Genomic DNA, 13,614 nt, shown 5'->3' with positions numbered 1-13,614 from the left:
TCACAGCTGTTTCTGGTCCCCCTTCATCTACTACCCCTGACCTAAGTTACTTATAAGGTGAGAAAAAAGGAGTTACGTGGTATTGGAAAAAGACTCCCTGGCTCTGAACCCTAAAAGACAGAGGTGTATGACAAGTTTTATGTGTAGGCTATAAAGTCCTAATGAGTGACAGGGAAAAAAAGAAATGTGCTAGTCAGTTCTACGGCAAATGGTTTGAGACAGCAGAGTGCCCAGCTGGGAAAACAGGGTAAAACACGTCCCGCCCCCATCTGAGCCATAACTCGGTTTTGGCAATGTAGTAATGTGGGTGAATCCTGTGGGTGGATCCTGTTGGATAAGGGAACCTACAAGTTTTCAGCCAGGACAGATTTAAATGTAGGCATCGTCTCACAATCTGTTTGAGCAATAAAAGAAGGTGTGCTAATTTGCAACTGAAATGGTACGCCCATCCATTTGGCAACCAGGCACTCTCTTCCCTTCATTTTCTACCTTACAAAACAAACTGATTTAATCGTGAGAAGGCTCAGTGTAGGATGGAGCAATGGATAAAATCAAGTAACCAAATGCAAATCAAATATAAATGTCATCATAATTTAGGGATACAGAAAACGTTTCCTCTTAGGTATTCATGCAGAAGGTCAAATTGGATGTCCCTGTGTTCCCATGTCCACCCACCAAGCTCACTCCCAGCTGAGATATCTGAACCATCAAGGTTTCCCTGTGGAGCTGTGGAAGCGAAGATCTCGCCTCTTCCTGTACTTAACGTGTCAGGCACCATGCTAACTATTGCACATGCACTATCTCACTGAATTCTCACAATAATTCTGTGAAGTAAGTACCAGTATTATTCCCGTTTTGCAGATGATGAAACTGCACACAGAGTTTAGGTAACTTGCGCTGAAATGTGGTAGAACCAGGATTTAGATTGCGGCTGTGATCATAAGCATTGCACAAACCATCGCCCCACAGCAGCAGGGCCTTTGAAGACAGAGCAAGAAAGACCTTTGACAAGTGACAATTTTTCAATCTCTGGAAGACTCTATTTAGAGGGAACATAGAAACATAAATGACTTTTCCCTTCCCTGAATTGAACCATATATATACATATATACATATATATATATGTATATATATATATATATATATTCTCTCTTACTCCCATCTCACTCTAAGATTTCAAAGCTTCTTTTACTAAATTATCATTTTGTTCTTTTTTGCATTTACCCTGATGTTCTCTATGATCTTTCACCCCTGATCTCAACTTTTATATGCTTGGGAATTATAAAACCAGGTGATTGGGTGCCTATCTGATTACTCACCAGGGTGTGACTTATGTCAGGAAACTTCCATATAGATCTCGCTTGCTGGAATGAAACTTTCTATTTAATCAGTCTTTTTTTACAGAAAGGCCACAAAATGCTGCACCTTCTAGGTTTTAATCACCACCTGAAATCCCACAATTAAAGGATATTATTTTCCTACCTAAACCTATTATTTGGTTGGGGGAGAATAGTTATAATGCTAACAAGGTTATTTCAAGCTCATGGTTTTTAAAAGTAAATTGCTTTTTAAATAATTCAAATATATACAAAAATAGAGCAAATAATAAAACCCTGACATGCCAGCCACCTAGATTCACTATTTTCAAACTTTTGCTACACTTATTTTATCTATATCTTACCTTATTTTGTTGACTTAAAGTAAATCTCAAACATAATTTTATTCCATCCTTACGTACTTTAGTATCCATCTCTGTATAGATATTTCCTTATATATCTATAATGCCCTCATCATACCTAACAAAATGAATAACTTAGACTATATTCAAATTCCCCAATTGCTTCAAGGTACCTTTATTCAGACTGTTTTTTTCCACATCAGGATCCAAACAAGGTTCACACATTGTATTTGGTGATTGTTACCTCTATAAGTCTGTCTGAATCTACAGCTACCTCCCCATTTTTAAAAGTCAAGCCATTAACTTGAAAAAATTGGATCAGTTTTCCTATAAAATGACCCATCCTCTGGATATCTGCTTTCTCATGGTATTATTTGTTACCCTCTTTCTCCCTATTTCCTATAAATGGAATCCTCACAGCTTTTCTCTTTTTTATTTTATTTTATTTTAATTTATTAGTTTCAGGTGTAAAAGACAAGGTCCTACTTAGACGTTCATCATTTATATCCCTCACACTGTGAACAGCTTTTCTCTTTACATATTATCTTCATCTAAACCAAAAACCACAGAAAAATTATTTGAGTGACAATTTTCTCAATCCTCCCAAGTATGGTATGTCACTAGTACCATTTTAAGTGACTAGTAGTTAATTTATTCTATACAATGGATTCCTTAGAGCAGTAGGACTTAACCTTGTCCCAGAACCAGATGAAAAAGGCTTAAAGGTTTGACAATATTGAGTTTCAGCTTTCGAGGGGATAAAAATACTTTGCAGAAAGCACTGTATGCTTCACACTGCATCGCATCAGGAGGCGCTCGTCTGCTTTTCTCGCTCAGTGAGGTGAGGGTGGATCAGTGGGCTCAGATAATGTCTCAGAGCTTCATCCATTAATGATTGCTGGAGGTGTGTTGGGGGGTGAGGAAGGAACCTAAGGCACGAGTTCAGTGTTAACTTCTACCGAGGGCGATCTCATCTTGGGGCCTGAAATGGATGCTGACCGATGCAGTACACCACGAAACTACCTTACTCAGAAGGACTCAGTGACTTCTCCTTGGCGTACACCTCCAGTAGTGATCGGCAGTGCTGAGAGCGAGACCACAGATGGACCGCTCACTTCCACCATTAAGAGGGCTTTCAAAACCGAAGTGAACACATTCAAAGTCTTTCACCAGGAGAATGGGCCTAACAAGCCAGGGGAACATTTGTTTTTATCCTCCTCTATATTTCCAACCTCCCAAATCTCTTTTTCTGAGAAGCATGAAAACACATGCCCAAGATGGGACACAAAGAAACTATGCTCACTACAGGTAGAGGGAAAGTAAATATTTTGCTTCCCAAAATAGAATCTAAATAAAGAAACACAGAAGAGTAATAACAGCTCCTTCCTTTATCACACCTTAAATGATTAGAAGACATAAAAGCAGCAGTTTCTAGCCACTTCACCCAGCAGATGGTTGGCAATCTTATTCCTGTCCATCTAAAGGTAAGGGTGAGGCCCGGACAATTAAGTAATATACTGCAAGTAGGGTTTCCAGGAGGGAATTCCCGCCTGTTCTCAGGAATTTTTTTCACTCTTCCGTTCCCGTTCCCGAATACCAAGAAAAGTTGGTTGGGAAATCAGGAAAATCGGCTCCTTGAACCCAGGTGGTTGGTAGTATCGGCCGTCACTTTGTGGAAACGATTCACCGTGGAGAACAGAAAACAGTTTATAGCTCAGGATTTGGGAACGGGAAAGCGAAAAAAATTCCTGAGAATGGGCGGGAATTCCTACCTGGAAACTCTAGACAGTGCAAGGGAAAGCACACGGCACTGACAAAATCATAGCAATTGGAGCACTGTTTTCGGTTGGACTGCCCAGGAAAACATGTCATGTACCAGCTTTCTGACTGTTGTTGTTGCAGGAAAACGAGTACAGGAATATCCTCTGCTACCACCATAACCCTGACATTGCTTCTATCCCGCATATGTTCCTGGATTAAGGAGATAAAGTTCCCTCTGGGGAACAGCACAGCTGAGCTTTCCTGGGGTCAGGCCCCTCTTGCTGGACGTCCATTCTGGCCATCCTTTCCTGCATCCTCCTGTTCTGTCCGCCTTGTCCGCTGTGACCGACTGAACTTGCATCCACTCTGACAACAAGATGAGTGCTGGAGTCAGCGTAGAGGAGAATGAACTTGTCCCACCTTATCTCACTGTCCACAGTAAAATGTGCCACTTGTTCATAACGCAGCATGAAGAACAATGAAATGGAAAACTGGACAATGAGGTAAACAGTATAAAACGTAACTGATAAATTCATAAAATGTAAAAGCTACAGGGAAGACTGAAGTTCACTTAATATAACCCTCTTATTTGACAGAAAACTGTATCCCAAAGAAACTAAATTGTCTCAAATCACAGTGGCAATGAGAAAATGCAAAACAAAGTAAAACGATGTCTAAAGATCTTCTGAGTAATAATCAAAAACATTAGGTAAAGCTACTAATCATGTAGAAATATTTGGAATTTTTGAAAGACAAATCTGTGCATTTAACAAACATTTACTTAGAGCCTATCATGTGCCAGGTATAATCTTAAGAACAGGAGGATAGAACACTGAACAGAAACAAAAATCCCTGTCCTCGTGTACTACCTAGTGGGGATAGAGAAAAAAATTAATATTAAAATATATATAGCTATTTTTTGTCATACAGTTATAAATACCATGAAGAAAGTATGGCAGGGAAAGAGGTAAGAAAACCTGAGTGTGGAGGTGGGGAGGAGGGTTGCATTTTGCAATAGGATGGTCAGGGAAGGCTCTCAAATAAAATACATCTGAATAAAGACTTGAAAGAGGTAAGAAAGTAAGGAAGAAGTGTCCCCAGGCCGAGCCAATAGCAAATGAAAAAGCCATGAAGTGAGTGTCCCTGCAATGTCCAGGAAAACACAAAACAATGGGCCTAAGCAGAATGAGCAAGGAGTAGATAAAGCCTCAAAAGTAATTGGTACCAGATTTTACAGAACATTGTATGACATGGTAGAGTCTCTGGCTTCTCCTGAGTAAAACAAATAGCCACAGGAGACTGAGCAGGAGTGCAGGAGTGAGACAACCTTACTTTTTTCTGAAAGGACTGCTCTGGCGGTGGTGCTAAGATCAGTCTTTAAGGGCAAATAAAGAAACAAGAAATCCAACTAGGAGACTATTGCAATAACACAGGTGAGTCAGGATGATGACTCAGGGTTGTTGTGGGGCAGATACTACAACTAATAGTTGTTATTTTGAATATATTTCCAAGGTACAGCCGACAAGGATTGGATGTGGGTTGTGTAAGAAAGACAAAAGTGAAGGTCAACTCCGCGCTTTTTTAGCCAGAGCAACTAGAAGGATGGCGTTGTTGTTTGCTCCGATGGAGAAGACTGCAGGAAGAACAGATTTTTTTGTTGTTTTGTGTGTGTGTTTTTTGTTTGTTTGTTTGTGTGTGTGTGTGTGTGTGTGTGTTTGTGTGTGTGTGTGGAGGGTAGGGATCAGAGGTCTGGCTTTGGATGTATTACGTTTGGCTGCTGTATTGAAAAAAGGTCACAAGGTGCAGACAGAGAGATTATTTAGGAAACATACAATAAGCCACGAAAGCGATGATGATGGTTTGAACTTGTGATGAACAACCTGAAAATAAAATCTAGCGAACAATTCCATTTCAAATAGCATCAAAAAGAATAAAATACTTCAAATAACTTTAACAAAAGAAGTACAAATTTTATGCTCTGAAAACTACAAAATATTGTTGAAAGAAATTAAACATGACTTCAACGAATGGAAAGACACCCCATGTTTATGGATCGGGGCAATAGTTCCCAAATTGATCCACAGATTTAATGCAATCCCTGTCCAAACCTCAGCTGACTTTTTTACAGGAGGGTGATGTTAAAACTTGTATGAAAATGCAAGGGACTCAGAACAGCAAAACAATCTTGAAACAGAACAAAGTTGGAGGACTCATACTTTCCAAATTCATAACTTTACGACAAAGCAGTAATCAAGATACTGGAATAAGGATAACATAAAGATTAACGCAATAGAACTAAGAGTCCAAAAATAAATCCTTACATTAGTGATCCATCAGTGCTCAACAAGAGTGTCACATCAATTCAAAGGGGCAAGTAATAGTTTTTTGAAGAAACGGTGCTGGGACAACTAAATATCCTCATGCAAAAGAATGAAGTTGGACCCCTAATAATACCACACACAAAAATAAACTCAAAATAGATCACAGACCTACATATAAAAGCTAAAACTATAAAACTCTTAGAAGAACACGTAGGAGTATGTGGTAAACCTTGGTTTAGGTAATGGTTAAAGCAACAAAAGAAAAAGTAGATGAATTACACTACATCAAAATTAAAAACTTTGGTACTTCGAAGGAAACCATCAAGAAAGTGAAAAGACAATCCCTATGAGAAAATATTTGCAAATCATATATTGACAAGAAACCTGTATGTAGAATATATTAACAACTCTCGTAACTCAATAATGAAAAGACAAATAACCCGATTACAAAATGGTTAAAGGATCTGAAGAGATTGTTTTCCAAAAAAGTTATACAAATGGGGCCACGGTCAGTGCGGCCAGATGGCTCAGTTGGTTAGAGCGCGAGCTCTTAACAGGGTTGCCAGTTCGATTTCCACATGGGCCAGTGAGCTGCACCCTCCATGACTAGATTGAAGACAATGAGCTGTGCTGAGCTGCCGGTGGGGCAGCCGGATCGCTCAGTTGGCTAAAGCGTGAGCTCTCAACAACAAGGTTACCAGTTCAATTCCCACATAAGATGGTGGGCTGCGCCCCCTGTAACTAAGATGGAAAACGGCGATTGGACTTGGAGCTGAGCTGCACCCTCCACAACTGGATTGAAGGACAATGACTTGGAGCTGATGGGCCCTGGAGAAACACACTGTTCCCCAATTTAAAAAAAAAAGTGTTACAGACATTTTTTCATTAAAAAAACATATATGTATATGTATATATACAAATGGCTAATAAGCACATGAAAAGATGCTCAACGTCATTAGTCATCAAGAAGATGCACATTAAAATCACAATGAGATACCACTTTACACACAGTAGGATGACTGTAATCAAAGAAACAGACAATGACAAGTGTTGGAGATGTGAAGAAATTTGAGCTCTACCACACCTTCAGGTGGGAATGTAAAATGGTGCAGCCACTTTGGAAAACAGTTTTCAGTTCCTCAAAAGGTTCAACATATGGGGTGACCGGATGGCTCAGTTGGTTAGAGCACAAGCTCTGAACAACAGGGTTGCCAGTTCGATTCCCACATGGGCCAGTGAGCTGCGCCCTCCACAACTAGATTGAAAACGAGCTGCCCCTGAGCTGCTGGAGAGGTGGCCGGATGGCTCAGTTGGCTAAAGCACGAGCTCTCAACAACAAGGTTGCTAGTTCAATTCCCTCCCCCCACCCCCCCCCTCGCAACTAAAGATTGAAAACGATGACTGGACTTGGAGCTGAGCTGCGTCCTCTACAACTAGATTGAAGGACAATGACTTGGAGCTGATGGGCCCTGGAGAAACACACTGTTCCCCAATACTCCCCAATAAAATTAAAAAAAAAAATGACTGGACTTTTAAATAAAATGAGATTTGTATAAAAAAAGAAAGGTTCAACACAGAGCTACCTACTCTGTGACCCAGTAAATCCACTCCTAGGTATATACCCAAGAGAAATGAAAACATACGTCTACAGAAAAACTTGTAAACAAATGTTCACAGCAACATTATTCATAATAGCCAAGAAGTAGAAACAGCCCAAATATTCATCAACGGATGAATGGGGCAAATAAAATGTGGTCTATTCATAGTGGAATATTATTTGGTATTAAAAAGCAGTGAAGTACTGATCCACGCTACCACACGGATGAATCTTAACATTATACTAGAGAGCATCTAAGATCCTGCTTCCCAGCATGACATCAGCTTCGCTCAAATAAGCTCAAATAAACTCTTACAAAAACTAAAAACAAACAAAAACATTATATTAAATGAAAGAGTCCAGTCACTAAAGAGCAGCTATTGCGTAAAAAAAATAACATAAATGGAGCCACTTTACAATGGAGTCAGAGCTGCCATCCCAGAGGCAGACTTGCGTGTCTTCCTCCTGAAACCTTTGGAATGTTAAAACTGGACAGAAGAACCTTTAGACTGGGCCTACTGCCACACTGCATTCCAAACAACTGTCTGGTATAACAACTGGACTGAAAATTAAAAACATGCTTTAGAATTATCATCACTATATTAGCTTCTTGGCACCTACAGAAATTCATCTCTTAGCTTATTAACACCCATAGAAATTCCTTCCTTCTATTAACATAGTCGTTCCCCTTCCCTTTCTCGGGAATACTCCTTGCCTTCACTTCCTAATCAGAACATTATTTGGCTTTCTGCCAAATCAGTGCTTCCAGAATAGCTATTCTTTTGGATCTCAAGCTAATGCTTTTCACCTCTCAAGATGACCTTTTATTTTGAAGTTAACAATTATATGATTCATTTACAAGAAAAGTTCAGAATAGGCAAATCTATACAGACAGAAAGTTGGTGATTGCCTAGGGCTGAGCAGGGGGGAATGGGAAGCAACTGCTAAATGGGCAAGGGGTGTTTCTTTCTTAAAGTTTTTAATTTTTGTAGTTAAAAAACCCTATAGGGGGCAGCCGGGTGGCTCAGGCGGTTTAAGCGCTGTGTTCCTAATGCCGAGGTCGCTGGTTCAATTCCCACATGGGCCAAGTGAACTGTGCCCTCTACAGCTAAGATTGTGAACAACGGCTGGACCTGGAGCTGGGCTGCCGGGAGCTGCTGGCGGCCGGCAAGAGCTGCTGTGAGCCGCTGTGAGCGGCCAGCAGCCAGCATGAGTGGCCGGGAGCCGGAGAGAGATGCTGTGAGCTGCCTTGAGCAGCCGACCGATGGCAGGAGACCAACTGCCTCAGCTGGGGTGGTGGGGGCAATACCGACATGGTTCAAGGAGCTGCATCCTCCTAGACTGAGAACAACCGTTTGAATCGGAGTTGGGGGGTGGGGGGAGGGAGAGAAGGAAAAGGAGGAGGGGTGAAAAAAAAGCCCCCACAAAATCTAAAAATTATCATTGTAACCATCTTAAGTGCACACTTTAGTAGTGTTAAGTATATTCATATTGTTGTCAAACAGATCTCCAGAACTTTTTCAACTTGCAAAACTGAAACTCTGCTCATTAAACATCTTCCCATTTCCCCCTCCTCCTAGCAACGACCATTCTACTGTCTTTATGAATTGTAGTACTCTAGATTCCTCATATAAATGTAACCACACAGTATTTGTCTTTTCCTAATTGGCTTACTTCAGTTAGTTGAATGTCCTTAAGGCTCATCCATATTATAGCATGACAGGATTTCTTTCCTTTTTAAGTCTGAGTGATATTAATATTCCATTGTATGTATACCCGGGTGCCAAAACAATGTATACACAATTTAAGAGATGTTATCTATGTATTACTTTTCGAAGTTGAATTCCATTACGGTAGCAATGTGTAGTACGACGCTCTTTCAAAAGATGCTGTTAATCAAAAGAATGCTAGTGTCACCATGCGACAGGCAGGATGGTCAAAGAAAATGGCAGACGCACAGTTGTCGTTCGAGGAGCGCAAGACCATTTTGAAGTGGTATTTGAAATTCAATCATGCTGTGGAAGTATAACAATGGAGGTGTGAACCTCCAACACGCCTAACAATTGCACGCATTCGTGGTAAGTCTGAGACGCACAGTACTGTGTGAAGAAACTGAAACGGCACGCGCAGTGATACAAGCGGACAATTTGGTCAACGTTGCTCAAGCAGTAGTTCGCCATAATCAGAAGTGTCTGGATGCTGATGGCATCCACTTTGAGCACCTCTTGTAACTGCAGAGGTCAAGTGTGACTTGTACTCATCTTTTGTTATCAGTATATATTATTACAATTTTAATACTGTTTTTTCCTTTCTTAAAATGTGTCTACATTTTTTTTGCACCCTCTGTATATACCACATTCTGTTCATCCATTCATCTGTAGGTAGACATTTGGGTTGTTTCCACCTCTTGGCTATTATGAATTTAGTGCTACAGTGAACATGAGTGTGCAAATATCTCTTTAAGACCCTGCTTTCAATTCTTTTGGATATGGACTCAGAACTGGGACTGCTGGATCATGGGGGCATCTCTTTACAGTGACAAAAGTGTTATAACATTTGATAGTTTCACAACCCTAAAATATACTAAAAACCACTGAATTGTACATTTCAAAAGGGTGAAACATATGGTATGTGAATTACATCTCAATAAAGTTGTTAAAAAATACAACTCTTAAAGTCTGAATTGAGGGTATGGTTACTTAAGGATTTTGACTGAACTGGATATTTAATCTTCTTAAATAACCAAGCAATCTCATAATACAGGTAATTTTGATCCTTATTTTCAATGACCGGGCTAGATGTTTAGGTGTTTTTCAGACATAACCTGAGTGCTTCTTCAACACTGATCATTAGGGAAAGTATGAAAAGAAACCGTCGGTATATCTTTAATTCATAATACTAAACCTTTTCATATTTTGTGTCAGAAAATACTGTGAAGAAATACCAAATTCATACTAACCATAGCAATTTTTATTTCATTTGCTCTGTAGGTATGCTATTCACCGAATTTTTAAAACAGGGAAATAAGGCAGGACTTGACTCATTTTGACTTCAGATTTAGTTTTTGAAATGTCAGAATTATTTCACATAAAAGATGCTCAAATAACAGTGGTTTTATTTCCCTTCTTTTGGCAATGCAAGTTATAAAATTAAAAAGACTTATGTCCAATATCACTGTATAGAAGAAAAAGGTAATAAGTTAAAAAAAATACAGGAGAGAAAGATTTTGAGAAAAAAACGTGTATCAAATTCAGATTCTTCTCATCTCTGTTATACGCAACTAGAAAAGCGAACAGCCATCTAGATGGCCACTGACGTTCAGAAACTCATGTCATCATCTTTCCTGCTTCATCCAGACATTTTCAACTATGTCAAGACTCAAAGATACAATTTTAGAAAGAAAATAAATGAAATAATCTCAAAGATTTCTCATGATCTCTTCTGATCAGCACAGCAAAGTAAGAAAAACCTTACTGAACATTTTTAAAACAATAGATTCCATGTGGTTTACAGCAAATAGACAAGTTTGGAAACCAACTTTCCATGTTCGTCCCAAGGTGGAGATTAAAACAATGGTTCTGTTCTAATTACAGAGAAAGTTGTTATGTGGGAGATAGCCTTTCTTTCCAGATTACACATTTTACACACTTTGACAGCTTTTCCTAAATAATCTCTCATGGTTGATTTTAAGTGAAGGCTGAAATGCCAACAGTTGATTTCAGGCTCTTATTAAACATTTTTCAAAGTCCGTCTGTGGGCAGAAGCAAAATTATGAATGGCGCTTCGAAGAGTTGAGTTCCCCTCAGGAATATCACAGGAATTGATGACTGAATGTAGTGCCCGGGTATATGCTGCAAATAAAGGTTTGCATAGTGAGGAAGTCAGATTCTAATCAACTCTCCCAACGTCTTTACTATTAGTACTACTTCGCCACCCAGTCTCATAGGTATTCATTTTTTCCGTTGAATATTTATTGAGTACTTACTACATGCCAAGCACTCTGTGAGAATAGAAAAGATAATGGAGAGGATGGACACAAAAATAACTAAATTGCAGTGTAATACTTTCAAACCAGAGACATATACAAAGTGTCGTCACAGACTAAAGTTCGGAATGAATGAAAAAACTATCTAAGGGAGAATGGAAAAGATTTCCAAAAGTGGTAACATTTAAGATGGTCTTGAAGTTTAATAAGAGAAAAAGAAAGAAAGCATTCTAGGCAGAGAAATGAGTATGTAAGGTGCAAAAGATATATATATGTTTTAAAAAGTGACATGTACTGGTGTATGACAATGACAAGTTCCATAAGGCTGGAGTTTTGCCTGGGGCCAGAGAGAAAATACGCCAAATATGCCATGCATTGTAAAAAACCTAGAGGTTTTAGAATAGAAGAATGGCATCATCAAATTTGAGTTTTTAAAATAACTCACAGGAGTGATAAGGAACTCCTAACACAGAAGGGGCACTAGGAATACAAATATGTACAGTATTTTCAGTATGTGCATGAAGCCTACATAATCTCTACGTGGGCTGGCCCGGTAGCTCAGGCGGTTAGAGCTCCATGCTCCTAACTCTGAAGACTACCGGTTCGATTCCCACATGGGCCAGTGGGCTCCCAACCACAAGGTTGCCAGTTCAATTCCTCGAGTCCCACAAGGGATGGTGGGCAGCGCCCCCTGCAACTAAGATTGAACATGGCACCTTGAGCTGAGCTGCCGCTGAGCTCCCGAGTGGCTCAGTTGGTTGGAGCACATCCTCTCAACCACAAGATTGCCAGTTCGATTCCTCGACTCCCGCAAGGGATGGTGGGCTGTGCCCCCTGCAACTAGCAACGGCAACTGGACCTGGAGCTGAGCTGCACCCTCCACAACTAAGACTGAAAGGACAACAATTTGAAGCTGAATGGCACCCTCCACAACTAAGATTGAAAGGACAACAACTTGACTTGTAAAAAAGTCCTGGAAGTACACACTGTTCCCCAATAAAATCTCTAAAAAAAAGAAAAAGAAGAAGAAGTATTTACTGAGCACATGCTATGTGCTGGAATGGCAATGGAAGCATTGTTTCAAGAATTTTGTATTCTGAATTATACCCTGGTCACCAGAGTTTGAATCAGTGAACAGGGCCAGCAGAAACATTCAGTGTTGTAAATACTGAACTGAAGGCCTAATGTGTATATGGAGCTGGACTGGACACTCAGGTTGCAAGGATTAATAAGATCCATGACCTTGACAAGGTCACAGCCTAGAAGGAGAAATATCTCTGCCTACAGCTAATCATAATACCCTGTGATATGAGCTGTATGAATAAGATGCTGTAGGCCTAGAAGAAATGAGTCAATTCAACCAGAGAAGGTGGCCTAGATGAGAGGACATTGGAGCTGGGTTTTGAAGGTTGAATAAGTATTCGTCAGGCTCAAAAAGAGGGAAGGGCATTCCAAGTGGAAGGAAATGCATGAATAACAACAACAACAAAAAATAATCTCTACGTGATGTAAACTACTATGTTTAAGGATGGACAGGAAACCGAAACATTAGGGACAGCAGGAAGGACTCCACTTTCTCTAGCTGGGATTCCTGATAAACACAGAGTTTATATTGGTCCTCATTTTCCTCAGCTGGCAGAACTGGCAGTCTAATGTGGATATACTCGTATGTGATAATAAGTCTGTGTTGGATAACAATAAAGTATTTTGGACAACAGGGAATTCAACTGGACAGAGCCATAACTTCATGGTCATAAAAGGCAAACTCTAATATTCTTCATTTACAGGAGAACCTGGAACCCAAGTTCTCCTCCAGTGGAGTGAGCTGGAGAGACAAGATGGTAACAGATCTCAAAGAAAAATATAACTCACTATAACTATTTTTATTGCCTCAGGGTTGTTCTGTAAAGGGGTTATAACAGTCTCTGACACATAGTAAGCACTCAATAAACGTGAAATTAATATAATCACTAGTACAATCACTACCTTTCTTTAATTGTAGGCCCCAACCATTCCTTTAAGAAACTTACCTCTGTGGTTTTTATAGAAAATACAATTATTGGCACAAGTATCAGGATGAGCATCCCAAAAGTCAGGACCACAGTAGCAGAGTGGAGGTAAAGTAATGTTACACAGCTGCATTTTCTCTTGGATCTGGGCTCTTAAAGCTTCTACATATCTATAAAAATACAGTATAATCAGGCAAAGTGAACCACAAGGAAGAGAATGAGCATGAGTCTTTAATTTACTACCAACATTAACTGTTAAAACT

At 39.7% G+C, this 13,614-nt stretch overlaps 1 protein-coding gene across 4 annotated transcripts in view; it reads right to left on the bottom strand.

Annotated features, from left to right (window-relative positions):
• Positions 1 to 10,307: 10,307 nt before the first annotated feature.
• CCDC15 (coiled-coil domain containing 15) overlaps positions 10,308 to 13,614 on the bottom strand; it is a 65,419-nt gene continuing 62,112 nt past the window's right edge. For all 4 annotated transcript variants that reach the window (XM_081037099.1, XM_081037097.1, XM_081037098.1 and 1 more), the window contains exons 14-15: positions 13,373 to 13,521; positions 10,308 to 11,208 (exon numbers count right to left, since the gene is read on the bottom strand). In XM_081037099.1, coding sequence (XP_080893225.1) covers positions 11,087 to 11,208; positions 13,373 to 13,521 — 271 coding nt within the window. In that variant the 3' untranslated portion in view covers positions 10,308 to 11,086. The remainder of the gene's footprint in view (positions 11,209 to 13,372; positions 13,522 to 13,614) is intronic.

The sequence above is a fragment of the Rhinolophus hipposideros genome, assembly GCF_964194185.1.
Source record: "Rhinolophus hipposideros genome assembly, chromosome: 24".
Classification (NCBI taxonomy): Eukaryota; Metazoa; Chordata; class Mammalia; order Chiroptera; family Rhinolophidae; genus Rhinolophus; species Rhinolophus hipposideros.
This window is presented reverse-complemented; position numbering and strand designations above follow the sequence as displayed.